Source organism: Tenrec ecaudatus, chromosome 18 (assembly GCF_050624435.1).
Source record: "Tenrec ecaudatus isolate mTenEca1 chromosome 18, mTenEca1.hap1, whole genome shotgun sequence".
In the NCBI taxonomy this organism is placed as follows: domain Eukaryota; kingdom Metazoa; phylum Chordata; class Mammalia; order Afrosoricida; family Tenrecidae; genus Tenrec; species Tenrec ecaudatus.
Genome location: NC_134547.1, coordinates 46,523,798 through 46,543,838, shown reverse-complemented (window position 1 = coordinate 46,543,838; position 20,041 = coordinate 46,523,798). Strand labels below are relative to the sequence as shown.

At 48.0% G+C, this 20,041-nt stretch overlaps 1 protein-coding gene across 3 annotated transcripts in view; it reads right to left on the bottom strand.

The window, feature by feature from the left end:
- Positions 1-20,041, bottom strand: part of LPCAT2 (lysophosphatidylcholine acyltransferase 2) — a 92,126-nt gene that overhangs the window by 29,402 nt on the left and 42,683 nt on the right. For all 3 annotated transcript variants that reach the window (XM_075537979.1, XM_075537981.1, XM_075537980.1), the window contains 3 exons: positions 15,447-15,529; positions 10,084-10,209; positions 6,797-6,950 (listed from right to left, as the gene is read on the bottom strand). In XM_075537979.1, coding sequence (XP_075394094.1) covers positions 6,797-6,950; positions 10,084-10,209; positions 15,447-15,529 — 363 coding nt within the window. The remainder of the gene's footprint in view (positions 1-6,796; positions 6,951-10,083; positions 10,210-15,446; positions 15,530-20,041) is intronic.

Sequence of the window (20,041 nt, the reverse complement as noted above, 5' to 3'; positions counted from 1 at the left end):
AGGTGTAAAAGGCGTCATCTCAGAAGCAGAAAGGGGACTCACTACCATCAAGAAAGAGGAGGCAGGAGTGGAGCGTGGCGTTTGGACCCTGAGATCTGGGCACTAAACTTCTTCCACCCAGGAGAAGGGAGCGGTGACGCCAGAGCAGCAGCAGAGACATGGCGGTGGCGGTGGCAGAAGCAGTACATCCAGGACATAAGACAGAGCAGTGGACATCTCAGCCTTTGTAGTGGGACAGTTGAGAGTCTTCAGGCTTCCAGGTGGAGTGGATTGCCTTTAGGCACTTAATGGTGGGTAGCTGGGTTTACAGACTCGGAACTCACAGCAGAGAGGACTGTCTTTTGGATATGCATCAGCAGAGCTAAGAGAGTTTTATAGCATTGCCCAAGCAGAGCAGGAGCCAAGGTTCTACATGGGTAAGGGGCATGCCTGAGAGTACGGCTGAAAAGGAGCTGTCTTGACGAAAGAAGTGTATCCAGAATATTTCTGAGCCTGAATCTTAACCTGCCAACTTCCCCCATGAGCACCACAATCCTAATACTGTCCACGAGTTCTATGTGGTCCTCACACAGATGCTCAAACTCAGCAGAGAAGGCGAGAGAGTCAACATTGGTAAGAAGGTTGTAGGGTGGAGACAAGTCACAGGAAGGGGCCCTGGGCTGCTGATGACAGTGTTTCTCCTGTGAGTCTCCTCCTCCCTCCTGGAGAAAGGAGAGCCATCAGGCGCCATGCCCATGCCATTTTTGTAATTTCATATGTCAAATCCAGATGAACTGGGACTGGAGTGAAGGCGAGTTCTCTTCAGATGAGTCATGAGATACTTTATTGCACATAAAACCTGAAGTGGGGATTTCGAGGACCGAAGACCTCCTTGTCTATTTCTAACTCCTTAAGCCCTCCACCACTCTGTCCGCCCTCTCAGCAGGAGCAGAGGGCCACACGGGACAGTTCTCTGCCGCATCTAACAGGAACGGGCAGCCAAGGTTCCTTGTCATTGGCACTCAAGATCTAAGATGTGAACGGATACCAAGAACAGAGCAGGCAGGAAGGACTCCTTAGACCTTAAAGCCCTGGAGAACTTTACAATCACCCAAAAGGCTGGGCCGCCAAAGTGCTAAAGTACCCACAGAGGTCTCATGTCTCCACCATTTAAAGAATGGACATGGTGGTGACAGAGAAGTGAGTACTAGTGGGGGAAGTGGGGACAGCCACACTGCTTTCAGACTTTGTACCAAGAAGTGGAGTAGCTATTGATCTGCTACATGGAGGAGACCTATGATGCGCAACCATGGGACTGGTCAAAAAGGGTGGACCAGAGTACACCTGAGGACTGAGCAATCAGTGTCCGCCGCACTTTCTATCCCATTGCTGATGAGGACGGATACACCACTAGCTAGAACTGTGAGTGTGTGTGTGTGTGTGTGTGTGTGTGTGTGTGTGTGTGTATGTGGTCAGCATGAGTACTGGCTGCCATCCTATAATCCTGTTACCTACTACTATGGTATGAACTTGGGAACTGTGGCCGGGGCCAGCACACTGCACTCTGAGTTCCACCTAGGCAGGTACCTCTTTTGGACAGGAAGTTGTATGGGAACTCACCCATGGCCATTCCTTTATAGACTGTCCGCCGCTGCTGTCATTCTACGACAGTGGGGAGGAATGGTTGCCGCAGGGACCGTATGGCGCACAAAACCAAAAAGATTTAATGAGACCTTGTGCCGCAATGGCCACCACCCAAACATTGGTGGTTCAAATCCACTGGTAGCTCTGAGGAAGAAAAGACCTGCCCCTGTGCTCCTGTAGAGAGGACAGTCCAGGAGACCCTGTGTGGCACTTCTGCTCTGCCTATAGGCTCCCCGGGAGTTGGAATCGACTTGATGGTGGGCAGTGATGACAAGCAGCACTGAGCGGTTAGCTGAAAGACCGGCCATCTGAGCTCACCTGAAGGCTCCGCGGAGGCAAGGCCTGGCGCTCTGCTCCTGGGAAGATTCCAGCCGAGGAAACAGAAAACCCTACTGGGCCGCTGTCTGGTCACGTGGGGTTGCTATGCATTGAAACCAACTCATCGGCACCCAACAACAAGAGCCTCTCCAGAAAAGGTGTGCAGATCCCTGAAATCCAGTTCTGCCACCAGGGAGTAAATGGAGGGGCTTCTTGGTGGTTGTCCAGGGACATGGAGTCAGTTCTGACTCACAGCGACCCTACGCACAACGGAGCGGAACTGTGCCCGGTCCTTCGCCATCCTCACCCTCATTCTTAGGTTGGAGTGCACTGCTGCCAATCCACCACGGGGCCCATCCAGCTCATCAAGGGCCTTCCTCTTTGTCACTGCCCCTCCACTTCACTGCCCATGTTGGCCTTCTCCAGGGACTGGTCGCTCCTGTAATATGTCCAAAGTAGGTGTTTGCTAACCCCTGAAATTCAGCTTTGCTACCAGCGATTATGCAAGCAGGCTTTTTTAAGTTCGTGAAAAAGTCTGTCTAGACCAAAGGATGTACGCTGGTACAGAGAGGAACTGGAAACACAGGGAATCCAGGACAGATGATCCCTTCAGGACCAGTGGTGTGAGTGGCGATACTGGGAGGGTCGAGGGAGGGTGGGTTGGAAAGGGGGAACAGATTACAAGGATCTACATGTGACCTCCTCCCTGGGGGACACACAACAGAAAAATGGGTGAAGGGAGACGTCAGACAGGGCAAGATATGACAAAATAATAATTTATAAATTATCAAGGGTTCATGAGGGAGTGGGGGAGCGGGGAGGGAAGGGAAAGATGAGAACTTGATGCCAGGGGCTTAAGTGGAGAGCAAATGTTTTGAGAATGATGAGGGCAATGAATGAACAAATGTGCTTTACACAATTGATGTATGTGTGGATTGTGATAAGAGTTGTATGAGCCCCCAATAAAATGATTTTTTTAAAAAAGGAAAACATGGAATGAAAAGATAATGAAATTTCCCCTGATCTTTTTGAAGTCTTCTTGGGCCAACTCCTGTGGTCATTCTTGTGTGTGGTGGCGGGGAATGATAACCTGAAGCTGTCAGGAGATGTAGAGCTAATGACGTAGGACCTCAAGTGCCCCCGGGCTGGGTCAGACTGTGGATAGGGACCAGGATATGGCTAGAGATCCCTGTATCTCTTCAGCGATGGTGATGGTGGATGCCCCACTTGTCCAGCTAGCAGTCAAGGTCACGCCTTCACTGGACTATTTGAGGCCTTTGCCCAATGGCGCAGTGGTCAAGGAGGATGAAATGAACAAAGGTACGAGGCCTTGTGGACTTTGCATGACATTGTCATTCAACAGAAATGACCGCGTGGGAATTCGTGCTGAGTTAGCTTGTGTTGTTTCTTAATTCTGTTGAGGGGTTTTAAATCCCGGCACATATGCTGATTAAAAGGAGGTCTATAAGGAACGTTGAGAAGTCATTGCAGAGCGATGGCCTCTGCTCAGTTCTAACGCCCCTGGACAGATGTGGAGGGCAGTGTACAGTCACAAAAACTTAGAGAGTTAAATGACGCTGAAGATTGAGATCGCACTAAAGTCAAGCCCACTGCCCTCGAGTTAAGGTCAACGCCTAGGGACCCTCTGAAAGGACTTCATCCAGCAGGTGCCTTCAGCCTGCTTTGGGTCAAGGCCACATTTTGGTAGAGCCTTCAAGGTGCCAACCCTAGGAGCTGGAAGAACATGTCAGGAGCTGCATGAACGACAATTTTTAAAAAAATGACAAATCGAGGGGATGTTTTTGTAGGTAAGACAAGCGCTTTTGAGAGTAAGGGAATAGTGGAGAGTCGGCCCCTCCTGACCCCCAAGTACCAACTCCAAGCACATTACACCAAAATCCAGACCAACCTGCCCCAGTGGGTTTCCGAGACTGTGGCTCCTTACATCTCCCAGGGTTAGCCGTTCACTTTGGGAAGGGGAGGGGAGTGGAGGAGAAAGTGCAGAAGGGCCAAGGAGTGGCTCCCAGGGACAGTCTGCCCCTCAAGAATTTATAGCCATTAAAAGAGCAACAGGAACACCCCCACCCGTACGCTCCCCACCCTTCCTCCCCACCCCCAGTAGGCACTGAGTTCAGGGAGATAACTTACTCAGAGAGAAACAAACTGACGGAACATCATCACTTCCCCCGTCGCACAACTTAAAGAGACACAAAAGAAAGCAGGCCCAGCCTGGGACTGGGTATGCACGTGCTACCATCCGGCTCCTCAAGACCAGGCAAGTCTGCACAGGCCGGGCACGCAGGTGTGTTTCCAGTACAGTCGAGGGCAGGGGGGGTGGGGGGGGCTGCGGGGAGCAGCAGAAAGAGATAACACAGCTAGAGAGAGAGAGGTGAGCTACATTAGTCATTCGGTTTTCAGATTACTATCCGCCGTCGGTCAGCATGTTGAAGTTCAAAAACAAAATCGCTTGGAGGGTCAGCTTACAGCCTACCTTTAAAGCTCAGCCACGCCAGGCACAGAAGGGCAGGGCATCGAGACTTGGTGTGAGCGGATGGAAGCAATCCATGGGAAAAGTCCTACCACCACACTGGCTACCGTCTCCCCAGTCTCTCAACTGTCTGAGCATGAGACTGGCTAAGCGTGGGGTTCAGGCAGCCCTGGCTCAGGCATCCAATTGCCCTTATCAGGAGACAGAGGGACTGAAACCTGGACCGGGTTAGGACACTGTGGCAAGTCCTTCTGGGAGGCTCCTTTAAACCGTGCCTTATGTTCCTTCTCCACTCCCAAATTTCTCCCAAGCTGGCCTGTGTTTGGAAACCATAGGGTCGCTGACAATTGTCCTTTGTCAATAAAAGGCAGTGCTGATGTCCTAACCACCTTGTGACACCTTGCCCTCTGGGACTGCCTGACACCTGAAGGGAAGGACAACCTCTAGGCTGTCGCTTCCTATTTTGAAGAAGAATCCAGTGAGCGTGCTGAGTTGTGCTGTAAACATTCCCCTCCAGTCCCATTCAGGTCCCCTCCCATTTCCTCCCCTGCCCTCCTTGTTTATGTGTCCCCGCCATATTCCTTCCTGTCTAGAGTCATGTTTATAGAGGCCCGCGCTCACGTTACTTGCATGGCTTCCAACGTCATAGTGCAAGATGCCAGATTAAACTCACAGAAAGACTCTACTTTTCTCCCTTGCACATTTGCGCCCAATAATTTACTTCTCCCTGCCTCGAGTCTTCATGGCACATCGCAGACACCGCCAGTGGAGTCTCTTCTTGGCTGGGGCGAAGAGAAACAAGAAAACCAAAGGCTCAGAAAAGAAGCTAACCAGCCTATACATGAACCCTGAGACCACATGGCACCTGGCTCCCACGAATGATGATTCTGACCAGGGCCGACACTGAAAGACCCTGAGGAACAGAACTTAAGTTGTTAAAAACCCCAGTCTTCCTGGGCCAGCGGAGCCTAGAGAATTCGCCAAGACCTTGTCCCGAGATACTCCTGACACCTTGAACCTGCAATTATTCCTGAGGCCACCTTGTACCTAAATAACAGATTGGCTCATAAAACAGAGAACGTCACCAGCAGTGACATTGAGTGCCTTTTCACAACATCTGTGTGAGACCGCCGCATCCACATTTCCTCGGCAAAGGTGAAAGAGTCAGGGGACAGGGAAACCAGGTCACTGCACACAGCGCATCTGGACTGGGATTAGTGAGACTCGTGGACACACCGCAGATCCTGTAACTGATCGCTCCGAGGTAGTTGTGTAGTAATTGTGCGACGGGAAACACATTTCTTATGCACGCAGTCATTTTGAAATCCATAAATGATAGCTATTTGGAAATCTTTACCCTGCATGGTGATACTGCTCCGATGATGCCTTCTGAGTTCATGGATAAGGGGAGATGATTTATATGCAGCAAGCAAACCCCGGGAAGAGAGATGGGGGCACTACAGCTAGAAGACTGATGCTTAACAGTCTCGTGCTAAATAAAAGCTCACATATGAGAGCCCAGAATCAGTCATTAGGAGCCTCAGACAAAGACACTTGTCCTGGTTTCTGTCACCAACCTGTAATTTCTTTGTCAAACTACCTTTATTTCTGGGGGTCAATAGAGAACAACACGGGACAAGGGTACCATCCCTCCCAAAGGCTCTGAAGGGAAAAAGCCACCTCCTGTTGACACGAGAGCACACCAAGAGGAGCGACGAGGGCAACCCGTCGGGTGGTGAGACCGTGGGGCCTGACGATGTGCTGAAAGAAAGGAATCTGGGGTACCACTCCGATTGTCTTCAGAAGTGAAAGTGAAATGATGGCATGCTCAGATGATGGAAAGCTAAGAGAACTTGTCACCCGAAGACGGACATTACAATACATGCCCCAGGAAATCCGAGTGGCCAAAGGGAGAGGATGTCTGACGTACATCTGGAACGTAACTAGGAATGGACAAGATGGAAAACACAGGAAACGTGAAGCACAACCCAGTGTAGCCAAAGGGTCCCGTTGGACAGCAAGGCTTTAAGGTTTGACTTGAACTTGTAGAAAAGAACCCAGCAGAGAGTTCCAAAGTGAGTTGTAGTTACTGCGTCCCCGAAACCCACCACTTAAAAATCATTCAAAGAGAAAAGGCAACAGATAAAATAGAATATTCTAAAATGTTTTTTGAAATGCTACAGAAGGCCAAGGAACAAAACTCAAACAAAAAGAACAAGATAATAGATCCGACTCCACCCAAGTAACCCACACATACATTATTATTACAGTTAAACCATGGTCCAGCCTTCTTGTGACAGCTGACATACTGGCTTATGCTCTGCAGACAGAAATCACTTACATGCTTCAGATAACATGTGCACATACCCTGTCGAAGAGGGCGAAAAGTTGTTTCAAGACATCGGAAACCGGCAACTTTAGATACTCTGCAAATTCCTCTATTCCAATTCTTCCTCCTTTTGAGGCACTGGCGATAGCTGCATATTCATCCAACTGCTTCCGAATGCCGTTCCAGTCCAATCTAAACCAACAGAGCAGTGCAGACACACACTTAGGGCTTAGTCCTCCGCGACCCACGGGCACAGCTTAAGGCCACTGCTTCATCCATTTAGCAAAGGGGAAAATGGTTGGCGTTATTTTTGAAAGGAAAATAAAACAGCATTTAAAACTACATATTTAATATGTACTTAATTTTTTTGACTTATCATACTGAATAGCTGAAGGGAAAAATACATATCCAAAAACAGCAAGGTAGTTGTGATTCAAATACTAAGTGATTCATGAAAAGGAAGTGAAAATGCAAATTTTAATATTTAACCTACTCCTCCCCTCTCAACTATCTCAATTTCTAACATTTCATATTTGGAAAGAATAGTAATAATAATAATAATCTACTATACAACTCTTTTGGGCACTAATGAGGGTGATGGGCATGGAGGCGGCATCTGGGGATTGTCCCCTTCCTCTCCGAAGGAGAGTTTCCAGGGGGGTCTGTGGGAAGCTGGGCTCTGCTGTACCTTCTGCACCCACTGTCTGGCAGGCAGCAGTGTCCAGCTGCGGCCTGGGACGGGAATCAGGGAGGACCCACAGGCAGCAATGAGCCAGTGGCTCACTGTGCTGGGCTCCCAGCTCCTGTGCAGCAGGAAGCCCATCAGCTCAAAACTACTGTGAGGTGGAATGCGAGCAAAGAGAGGAAAGAGACATGCTGCTGTCAGGGCTGGCAAGTCAGTTCCGTCACTGGGGACACTGCACAACGGCAGGTGACACGGCTTGGCCTGTGTCGTCCTTCCCATTGCTCCTGTGACTGAGTCCATTCTTGCAGCCACTCATAGGAGATGGCACTTGGAAGAGATGCATGCCAGTGTCATGATATCCAAAGGGAGCTGAACTGTGCTTTTGCTTTGGGGGGGCTGTGGTGTGGCCAGGCTTCCAGCGGCCTCACCCTTGTAGGCAGCCCAACAGCCTCAGAGATTGCTGGGCCCAGAGGGCGGAGACTGCAGGCTCCAAGATTTGGGATCCAGGAACACAGAGCCTGCAGGGGTGAACACGGAGCCTCTGTGAGCGAAGCCTGACAGAGCCCAGCTGTCTCTGCTGCCGGCTGAGGAGAGACGTGGATGGGGACCAGTGGCTTACTGTTGGCTGTGGTAATCTGTTAACTTCCCTGAAACAAATCCCCTATTGGTGAGGGTTGTCTGTGAGTTTGCAATGAATTGTCCAGGCCGGCATGGAAGAGGGCCACGGGAAAACGGTTGGGGTCAGAATAAGTAAAGGGCAGAGGGTGGCGGCATGTCTGACCTCTGCCTCATGGCCACAGAGGAGCCAGAGATTTGGCCGCCATACTGTTTTTACAGCTTCTTCCGTGTCCAAGTTCAGGGACTCTCTCTATATCTATCTATCTATCTATCTATCTATCTATCTATCTATCTATCTATCTATCTATCTATATATCAGTTATCGAGGTATAATGTTTTATTGCTGAATATTGACATAAGAGGGGGCGTTCCTACCTGACAGCTCAAGGCAATGTTCTCTAACGTTTAAATAAGATATTAAAAACCCAAAAGAGTGTTTCTGCCTTGGTTTCTTTCTTTTTATTAGTTAGGTACGCAAAGGAAAAGGGGTAGACTGAGGGCGTTTCGAAGGAGCTGATGGGGCAATGAGTGAGTGCTCAGCTGCTAACTGGAAGGTTGGCTGTTCAAATCTACCCAGAGGCTCCATAGAGAAGATCTGCAAATCTCTACAGCAGGGGTTCTCACCCTTCCTCATGCTGCAACCCTTTCATACAGGTCTTCATGTGTGATGACTCCCCCAAACCATAAAATTATTTTCATTGCTACTCCATCACTGTCATTTTGCTACTGTGATGAATCAGGCGACCCCTGTGAAAAGGTCTATCGACCCTCCCAAAGGGGTCACGACCCGCAGGTTGTGAAGCGCTGCTCTAAAGATTACAGCCAACAACACCTGCCGGGCATGTCTCCTCCGCCTCACAGGCCGAGTGGGCCGGGACAGGCGTGATGGCACACATCAACAATGGCAGTGTTTAAATGCCGCGATAGTCAGGACTGTTGCTCATCAGCAGGTTCGTACTTCACCTGCAAGCTCTGTCCACGTACACCACTGACGCCTTCCTATCAGAGAGGGCATTCTCAGGGGCTCTGAGGAGCCCTGGCCGCATAGTGGTCAGCCGTGGGGCTGCTAACTGTGAGGTGGGCAGTTTGGAACCCTCGGCCACTCTGCAGGAGCAAGATGAGGTGTTCTACTCCTGGAAGGCATAACGGTCTCTGAAACCCACAGGGGCAGTTCTTCCCTGGCCTATGGAGTCACTAGGATTTGGAAGTGATTCAATGGTGATGAGTTTTCAGTTTTGAGGTGCCTTGGAAGAAAGGCCTGGTGATCAACTTCCAACATGATCAGCCGTTGAAAACCTATGGAGCACAGTTGTGTTGACACACAGGTGGGGCACCATGAGTCTGAGATGACTCAACAACAGCAGGTTTTCTCATAAGAAGGTGGCAGTGCTCTAGGTAGGAAAGGTGTGTGAGTGTGTGTGTGTGTGTGTGTGTCTAATCTATGCTGATGTATAGTTGCTACCTCTTAATCTCTTCCTGTCACCAATACACACCACCTCCAAGTTACCGGCTCTTGAGAAACCAAAACTGGATGGACTAGATGAAAACAAATTCAAAACCCTGGCTTCCCTGGGAAACATCTGGTGGCGCTGCAGGTTAGCTGTCGAGTTAAAAACTGTGAGGGCAGCAGTTCAAACTCAACAGGTGCTCCACAGGAGAACAATTACATGATCTACCCTATAGGGGTATACAGCCTTGGAACCTCTCTATAGGGTTACTATGAGCCAGAACTGATCAGACAGCAGTAGGTTTGTTTTGGGGGTTTGGGAATCTTTATGAAACTATAGTCATTTGAAAATATCCGACTCACTGCCATTGAGTTGATTCCAAGTTATAGCGCCCCTAAGGGGCAGGGTGGAATGGCCCTGTGGGCTTCCAAGACTGTAACTCTGCGCAGGAGTAAAAAGCCTCCTCTCCCTGGGGTGGGGCAGCTGGGGGTTTAGAAATGTGAACCTTGTGATAGCCGTCCAACTCAACCCACTATGCCAGCAGGGCTCCTGGAAATTTGAAAAATATACTTACTTCAATTTCCGGCTAATTTTAGTAAATTCCACCAACCCAGCTTCCATGGGCAATGTTAGCTGACCCGCTGAAATCATCAATCGGCAGTCTTCATAGGTATGGTCTGTGACTGGGATTTTCAGAGCGCTAGAAGCAGAAGAAAGGCAGACCATGTTCGGTGCTTAAAATAGGTAGTGGTTGTTCAGTAGACCTACTAGAGTCAACACGCAACAGTAGATGGAAACATAGCTACCTTTTCGACCCAACCACCTGTCTGTCAGTCTGTAGGGGCTTGGGCGTTACTGCAGTACTGGAAGTTATGTCACTGGCATTTCAAATACCCGGAGATTTACCTAAAGTGAACAGGTCTCCGCAGAGCTTCCGGACTGGGAACAGACTCTGAAGAAGGAATACGCTATCCACTGCTGAGGATTAGCCATGGACCACTTTCTAGATAGAATCAATACACGGTCAGGTACAGAAAACCTCACGAAAAGAGCAGAACATTGCTCATAAACCAGCAGAACAAGGTCTGAGACAGAGCCAGAAGATGAGCCTCCAGGTCGGAAGGCACTGAAAATATGACCGAGGAAAAGCTGCGTTCTCAAAGTAGAGTCGACAGATGCTGGAGTAGACTCTGTGGGACTAGCGGCATGAGGACCTTCATTTGCTGATGAGGCACGACTCAAAATGAGAAGAAACAACGGGAAGCATCCATTAGTAACAGGAGTTTGGAGCCAATTAAGTACGAATCTAGGAAAATTAGAAGTCGTCAAAACTGACATGCAACCCATGAAGATCGATATTCGAAGTGTCAGTGAATGGAAATGGACAGGACTGGTCATTCTGAATCAGAAAACCACATGGTTTCCCATGTGTGTCAGGAATGACAGAATCATGAGGAATGTCATCACATTCGTCATCAAAAAGGACAATGATTTCTGTGATAAGTTCATAGCTATCCTCCTTCAAGGAAATCCAGGCGATACCACTATTATTCAAATTTATGCACCAACTAAAAAAAGCTAGTGATGCAGAAATTGAAGAATTTTACCAAGGTGTATTCAGTCTGAGATGGATCAAACATGCAAGCAGGATGTATTGACAATCATTAGAGATTGGAATGCAGAAAATGTGAAAGAAACAGTAGTTGGAAAGTATAGCTTTGGTGATAGAAATGAAGCTGGAGATCACATGACAGAATTTTAAAAGACCAATGATTTCTTGAATACAAATACTTTTTCAACAACATGAAATGTAACTATACACATGGACTTCTCCAGATAGAATACACAGAAATCAAATTGATGACATCTATGGGAAGAGATGATGGAGAAGCTCAATACCAGCAGCTGATTTGAGACCAAGGGCCAACTGTGGACCAGACCACCAACTGCTCATATACAAAGTCATGTTGAAGGTGAAGAACATGGAAACAAGTCCACGACAGTCAAAATAGAACCTTGAGTCTATCCCTTTTCAATTACCAAAACATCTCAAGGACCAATTTGACACACTGAACACTAACGACAGAAGGCCTGATGCTCTGGGAGAGGACAGCAAGAACACCACACAGGAAGAGAGCAGCGGGTCATCACAAAGACAGGAAAGGTCAAAGTGAATGTCAGAAGAGACTCTGAGACTTGCTATTCATGGTAGATCCGCTAACAGGACTGGAAGTAATGATGCAGTGAAGAACTGAACAGAAGACTCCAAAGGGCAGATCGAGGCGACAAAATAAAACATTATAATGAAATGTGCAAAGACCTAGACAGAATTAGACAGCTACAATGAAAGGACATGCTTAGCATAGCTGAAATGGAAAGGCCTCAAGAAGAGTCCAGCCTCGAGTTCCAATATTGAAACTATGGGCAAAGTATTGAGCGATCGGGAAGCATTAAAAGAAGACAGAAAGAATACACAGCCACTGCACTAAAAAGAGTTCCTCAATAGTCCACCATCCAAGAGGCTGCAGACGAGAAACAACCAGAGACATCAAAGGACAAAGTCCGAGATGCACTGAAGACATTAGCCACAAACAAGGCTCCAGAAGTTGTTGGAATACCAATGGAAATGTCTCCATAAGCTGATGAAGCACTACAATCACCTACTCGTCAAGAATTTGGAAGACAGCTACTTGGCCAACTAACTAAGAGAGATCTGCATTTGTACCTCTTCCAAAGAAAGAGGCACACCACAATGCACAAATTATAGAACAATATTGATGATACACACAAGTAAAATTTTACTGAAGATCATCCATCAATGTTTTCAGCAGTACATTGGCAGAAAATTCAGGCCCGATTCAGAAGAGAGCTTGGAACAAGGGACATCATGGACCTTGGCTGAAAGCAGAGAATAGCAGAAAGATGTTTGCTTGTGTTTTATTGACTGTCAAAAGGGATTTGACTGTGTGGTCCATAACAAACTACAGATAGCTTTGAGAAGGATGGGAATTCCAGAATATTTACTTATGTTCATAGGGAACCTGTGCATGGATCAAGCAGCAGTTATGGGAACCAAACAAGGGACTACGGCATGGTTTAAAATCAGGAAAGGTGTGTGACAGGGCTGTATTCTCTCACCATTCTTGTTCAATCTAAACGCTGAGCGAATCACCAGAGAAGCTGGACTATATGGAGAAGAACGTGGCATCAGGATCGGAGGAAGGCTTATTAAAAACCTGAGCTATGCAGATGACAGAACCTTGCTTACTGAAGGACTTGAAGCACTTGCTGATGAATTATCAAAGATTGCAGCCTTCGATATGGGTTACAACTCAATGTAAAGACGACCAAAATCCTCATAACTGGACCAATAAGTAACATCATGTTAAAGAGAGAAAAGATCGCTGTTGTCAAGGACTTCATCTTGCTTAGATCCACAATCAATGTTCAAGGAAGCTGCAGGCAAGGGAATCCCACAACAAATTGTGTGAGGTAAACCTCCTGCACAAGACCTCTTTAAAGTGTGGAAAAAGCAAGGTGTTACTTTGAGGACTATGATGAGCCTGACCCAACTTGTGGCACTTTCAGTCTCTTCATACACATGTCAAAGTTGGACACTGAATAAGGAAGACCGAAGAAGAAACGATGCATTTGCATTATGGAGATGGTGAGGGATAGTTCAAGTACCATGGACTGCCAAAAGAACAACCAAATCTGCCTCTGAGGGAGTGCAGCTAGAAGGTTCCTTGGAAGCAAGAATGGCAAAGCTTCATCTTATGTCTTTGGAGGTGTTGTCAGGAGAGACCAGCCCCTGGGAGAGGACATCGTGTTTGGTTAAGCAGAGAGGCAGTGAAGAAGAGGAAGACACTTCAGGAGGTGGCTTGATAACAGTGGCTGCAGCAATGGGCCCAAACAGAAGGAACCAGGGGGCTCAGGATTAGGGACTGTCCCATTCTGTTGTCCGTGGGTTGCTAGGAGTGAGTAACCTAACCACAGAATAACATTGTCAACCGGAACCTCTCGCTTCTCTTGACAAAGAAATGCATTTCTCTACTGTGTCACTGACTGACTGGACCCTGGGTTCAATTCCCGATGCCTACATACTTGTCTCTGCGGCTGGAGAGTTTTGTTTTGTAGCTTAAATATAATGATAACAATAGTTGACTTCAGTCACGAAAAGTAATTCGAGAAAACCAGTTGGCACATTTCTGGTTGGCACATAACTTGAGCGTCTCATCCGTAAGTAGGGATGCTGTTTCCTCACTTACTCCACAGGGTATTGTAAGGAAAACTAAGCATGCATGTTGAAGCACCGTGTAAACAGAGAAATGGTGGTTGTATGTATGACGGGCTCTCCAGCTCTACAATCCTCTGGCCATATGAGTGTTCTGATCTGGAAAACTAGAGATCACCTTCTTGCTACACAGCAATGTTTGGCAAACACTTCTTCCAACATGCATGGCTTCCCTGCTCAAAGGAGAGCTTAAGCTCTACTCTCGCCCTCCCGCTGGAAGACCTGATGAGAGTGAACTCAATTGTTAAAACGAATCCACGAGCAACTAACACATCCCCCTGAAGCACTAAAAAGAAAGGCTGCGCAGAGTATGTAACAATGCTCCCTCTTCACTAGCCTGAGGCTTGTGAATATTCAGTACACATCCTAAGATTAGGCTTGCGCCTACATTTGACTTCCCTGTGTCACTGCTGGGGATGTGACATTCTAAAGATGACCATCAGAACTGAATCATTTCCCCACCTATCCAGAACTAGGTTGTTCTTTGACGGATACATATTGTGGCAGAAGGGTATATAAAATGGAAATAAATTTTTTTAATATTTTAGGGACTAGAATAATACATAGTATCACCTAACAGTTTGGGCTTTGGTCACAGGACGTGTGGGGTCATTTTCAGTGCAGACCCTTGAAATCTAGTCCATTCTTACTCCTCTGAGCCTCAGCCTCCTCACCTAATGCACAGAGTTGCCGGGAGGATGAAGTCAGCCAGCGTGGGTAAAGGGTGCGGTGAATGACTTCATCTTACCCTTCAAGCCACGGTCTTTGTGGTTCCCCATGATGGGATCAACTAGCAAATGTGTGGTACCTGGGGTTCAGTCAGGGGATCAGATACATTTGCTAATATTATAAATAAGATGCAAGACACTCTTGTGGGTATAGGGACAGACAAATAAGATGTATAGGACACTAACCTAGTCAGTTCTGCTAGCCCATTAAAGTTAAAATGAGTCATTTCAGAAGCCAAAAAAGAATCTCACTACCATTATGGAATGAAGAGTCACAAGTGGAGCACATCTTTTGGACCCAAGATCTCTGTACTGAACCTGCTTGGAACAGGAGACTGAAAGCTGGGACACTAGGTGTGGGGAGTGACAGCAGTAAGCAGTGGCAAGGAAGTGGCAGCACAGGAGTGGCAGAAGTGACCGAGCTCAGTAGCTCAAGGCTGAGCACACCTCCTGGGGAAGTGTGGTGCCTTGGGGCATCTGAATGGCAGTGCTCTAAGGGCTTGGCCACACTTGTCTGAGCAGGTCAGACAGCGAGGGTTCAGGTCAGACAGCGAGGCCACACTTGTCTGAGCAGGTCAGACAGCTGCGAGAGGCAGGGGCGCCAGAGAGAAGCTTGCCTGCAGGTATGGCCGAGAAGAGGCTGTGCTGATCACAGATCTGTATCCTGCGTCCTTTCTGATCCTGAATTGTAATCTTTTTAGTTCCTTAATAAACCCCATAGTCGCAAGTATCGTCTATTAGCCGTAGAAAATATTGATCGAGTGTTTGATTGGGCATACCCCTGGCCATGTTATTTTTACTTACCCAAAATGTGGTAGGGCATGCCCCCCAAGGAGAACCTTAAAATGATGTAAAATGCAATGCACCAGTAATTTTCAAATCACTTGCAAATTATGATCATATACAGAAACTTACTCTGCCATGATTTTCCGGACTTTGTTGGCAAAAAGGACAGGATCTCGCTTTTCTTCCTCATCGGGTACCTGAACAGGCAAAAACTGAAAGACAAATATACCTTCCATAACAGTCCTTGGGCCAAGGGTACTCAATGCTAACAAAATTCATTAAAACACTCTGTCATAACATGAAAGGAGGCCAAGAGAACAATGGTGAGGTGCTTGGCTTCTCAGAAGAAAGACTTGGAGATGTGTTTGTGTGACTACACTCACTCACTCACTCACTCACTCACTCACTCACTCACTCACTCACACACTCACTCACTGCCATTGAGTCGATACTGACCCAAGAGGACAGAGCAGAACTGTCCCAGTGGGTTTCCAAGCCGGCAACTCTTTACAGGAGTAGACAACCCCATCTTTCTTCCAAGGTGAGCCTGGTGGTTTTGAACTTCCAGCCTTGTGGTTGGCAGCCCAATGCATGACCTCTACGCCACCAGGGCTCCCTGTAAGGATCACAGCCCAGAAAACCCTCCACGGTGGTTCTCCTGTGCACATGGAGTCGCCATGATGGCAGCCACCAATGACAGCATCATCACGACATCAACCCGCCTTCCCAAGCAGAATTGCCACGTGGCAGGGGAAAGGACCAGGCGTGGCTTCTGGAGCGCTATCTCCAAACCTGGCTGTTCTCGGGCTCCTCCTGCTTCATTTCTGTTTTCGCAACTGTCTCCTGAGCTCCGCAAGGAGGCCCAACTCGCCTGGGTTGTTGGAAGAAGTGCGTCCACGTGCATCAGGGAATTCTGGGCGTTGTACAGTTCTAACTTCTTAGACCTTCGTTTCAGAACTGCCCTTTCCACTCCCTTCCACCTGCCGCTGTTGCTACAAGTGTTGTGGTTTTCCTGGGGGAGGTCGGTCTTTGGGTGGAGGTTTGTCTTCTCTATCTTGTCCAGTGTTAGCTCTATCTTCTCCAGTGTTCACCACTTATTCTGATACATTTCTTTTCTGCCATGTTTGACCCTTAACATTGGCTTTCTAGCTTTTGCTTTTTACCAAACATGGTTTTGTTGTTTGGGGGTTGTTGTTTGTTTTTAGAACTTTCTTTTGGCATTGTTGCAATTATGCACAACACAACAGGTCAAGACTCTAAGGATCCCATTTAGTGATACTGACTAGGCTTTCCATCCGCTTTCTCCAATGAGAAAACACACCCATTGCTGCCGCGTCAGTTCTGCCCCATTGGGTTCAAAAGCTGCGATCTTGACGGAGAGGGGGCATCGCGGCTCTCTCCCACTAATCCCTCCGTTAGCAGTTGAGTACTTTCACCATGGCACCCCCAGGGCTGCGATTTCTCCAGTTCCTGTTATTTATTTAATGATAACTAGGAACTAGGTAGCATCCCAGGTGTTGTGTGTGCATCGTTCCATTTCATTAATCCTCCCCATTTTAATTTTTTTAAATGAGGTTCAGAAAGATTTTCCCAAAATCTTAAGGTTCAATTCCACTCAACAAACAGAGATGACGTACCTACTATGTGCTGCGCACTGCACTTAACCCTAAAGTCCCAACCGCAAATGCTCTCCATGCCTCGGGGCAGAAAGACCACGGACTACAGGGAGGTAAGTCGCCAGTCATAACTGCCATCTGTTAGGTATCTGTGTGTTCTAGGCACGTATTAGGGGCTTTATCATTCCTGAGCCCCAGCTTTGGGGTTGGGGGATGAATGTACCCATAAGGACCAGGCTAGGGACTCAGAGATGGGACATGGGAAGACTATGGAAAATACGGGGACAGAGGAGAGTGTGAACGCAGAAGGCGTTTTCCAATTGACAGGGAATGTTGACTAATGGATTGATGCCACTTAGTTGTCACCTGCTACAGCTGTCCTTTCCAAGAGGGCTGTGTCATATTGTAGAGAGAACACCAGGCCTGGCCTTCTGCCTCGGTGCTGCCCTGAGACCCTGAAAAAGTCACTTAAATGTTCTGCATCTCCGTCTCCTTTCCTGCCAAACGGGAACCTTTGACTAGCTGATCTGTGAGCGTCCTTCCCTATGTCTTGGTTTTCTATGAGGGGAGCTTCAAAAAATTCCATGGAAAATTTTCATTATCCTTTAATTCCATTTTTCCATGAACTTTTTGAGCCCCGCCCCCATCCCCACATCAAGTCAGGAGAGACCAGTCCCTGGAAAAGGACATCACGCTCGGTAAAGTGGCGGGGCAGCAAAAAGGAGGACGATGTGGCTAAGGATGGGCACAGAGGCTGGGGCAATGGGCTCGGGCACAGGAACAGCGGTGAGGGTGGCACAGGGCTGGACAGTGTTTCCTTCTGTTATGCATGGGGTTGCTGTGGGTCAGAACCGACTCGAGCGCGCCTAACAACAACGTGACCAATCAAACCACAAGAAAGCAAATTCCCTGCCACTGAGTGGGTTCCAACCTGTACCAACCCTACAGCACAGAGAAGAATAACCACCTCTTTGGGCTGAAGTCTTCATGGGAGGCTGTCAAGTTGCATGGGAAGAAAGAGCCTCATCTTTCTTCCTCTGAGCAACCCGGTGGTTTCAAACTGCTGATGATGCAGTTAGCAACCTGACACATAATCCATTACTCTGCCGGGGCTCTTTCCCTGGTATTCAGCATGCAGTTATTGATGATGGAAAAACCGATTAAGCCACCAGAGGTCCCCACATACCCTTAGATAGCCAGGAACAAAAACTACCTGCGCAAGTCAATATTTCCAAACTTTCCATCCCCCCAGACCCAGCAAAATCTCCTGTATTTGTGTGGCTAAACTAGTCTCATATTCCTGAAATATCTAACAAAATAGCATATGAGATTAAAGTCTCATTTGCCATATAAGTCTTCTTTATGGAAAAAAAAACAACCTAAAGGACCATTTATAACATACTTGATCTGTGGGTCATAGAGGTGTTGTGAAAACGAAATTATTACCACACTCTTAACCAAACATAACAAAATGGACTGTGGATTTGGTTCCTATTCATGCAGGTGATCGCTTCCACAAAATAATTTTTAATAACTCTCATATTGGCTTGGCATTTAGTTCTTGCGGTGGGGTGGGGGGACATCCCACTGAGAGTACAAGGTAATGAAGAGTCTGGGTTTGGCACTCATGGATGTCTCCATGGCGACCATGAAACAATTCAGAGGAGATTTTAATAAAAAGTCCCCTTGTCCCCTCTGCCGGTCGACAACAACCTGAGTCAGAATCAACTTGATGGCTGCTGGTTTGGTTTGTGGTTGTTTGCACCTGGCTCATGATGGTTATCTTCATTCCACCTCAGCCACAGAAAGCAACATCTGCCTCTACATGAGCCCTGCGTGTGGGAGGAGGACTGTACTGCACAGGGTTTCCGATGGATGGTTTCTGGAGGTCAACCGCCAGGCCTTTCTTCCAACATGCCTCTGGGCGGACTCAACCGCAACTTCTCCGAGAGCAGCCCCATCTCTGTCTGCACCATGCGGGGAAGCCCAGGTGCCCTTGTAAAAAGAGTTGGTGTTGCGTGTGGGAATTTGCCTGAAGAGCTCCCCTGGCCCTGTTTGAACCTATACATATGTGCCAAAATATGTGCTCTCAATGTGGAATCTATTCAGTATCGTGGTGACCGGAGAGGACCCTAACTCAGATGGAAGCTCACTGTTGCTGGCCAATCCTTGGTTATCCCCCTCCAGGGCCTGCTGCCATCCCCTCACTCTTGACTTTGACACAAGTCCCATGCTTCTCAAGCTGCCGACAGACTTTCCACTCACTCACCCCCGTTCACTGGCCCTTCACGTTCCATGTTGGAAAGAACCTCGTCAAGGACCTTTTCCAGCCCAGGGCACCTGGGATGAGCTGCCCGGTTCCATTCCCTTCTCTACTTAGAAAGCCTCTAGACCAGTGGTTCTCAACCTGTGGGTCTCTACCCCTTTGGGGGTCGAATGACCCTTTCACAGGTGTCGCCCGATTCATAATGGTAGCAAAATTACAATGATGAAGTAGCAACGAAAATAATTTTATGGTTGGGGGTCATCACAACATGAGGAACTGTACTAAAGGGTTGCCGCATTAGGAAGGTTGAGGACCACTGCTCTAGACCATTCTTCCGCTGGGTACTGCAAGTGCTCATCCCTGCTGAGAGGGAGGCTACCTGACAGGTTTCCCAAACCAGCCCCTTGTGAGTGCAGGGCCTCTGACCTCAGAGTCCCCCACCACCCCGCCCCTTGGCCCTAAAGCTGAACACCAGCTTGCTATCCATTATCCAGAGCCAGCTGTTTAGCTGAGTGCTCAGTACCGGTATAACTGGTTTGCCCATCTCCTCCTCCCATCAAGCACACTTCTTTTCACTACATCAGCGATGCTGACAAGGAGGAAAGAGGGATGCCAGACGATACAGTACTCGCCATCTTTCCTTCTTTCACAGCAACAGAAAAGTATTGTCAAGGGCCAGTCTCAATAGCTGGGTAGCTCTAGCTCTTCCCATGCTCCTACCTTTAGATCCTCAAAGAGAGAAACCAGCACAGGGAGAGGTTTGGGAGAGGCATCTGATGTGTCCTGTCTAAAAGAACAGACACATCCAGAGGACAAGGGGGAAAAGTTCATGTTTATTGAGG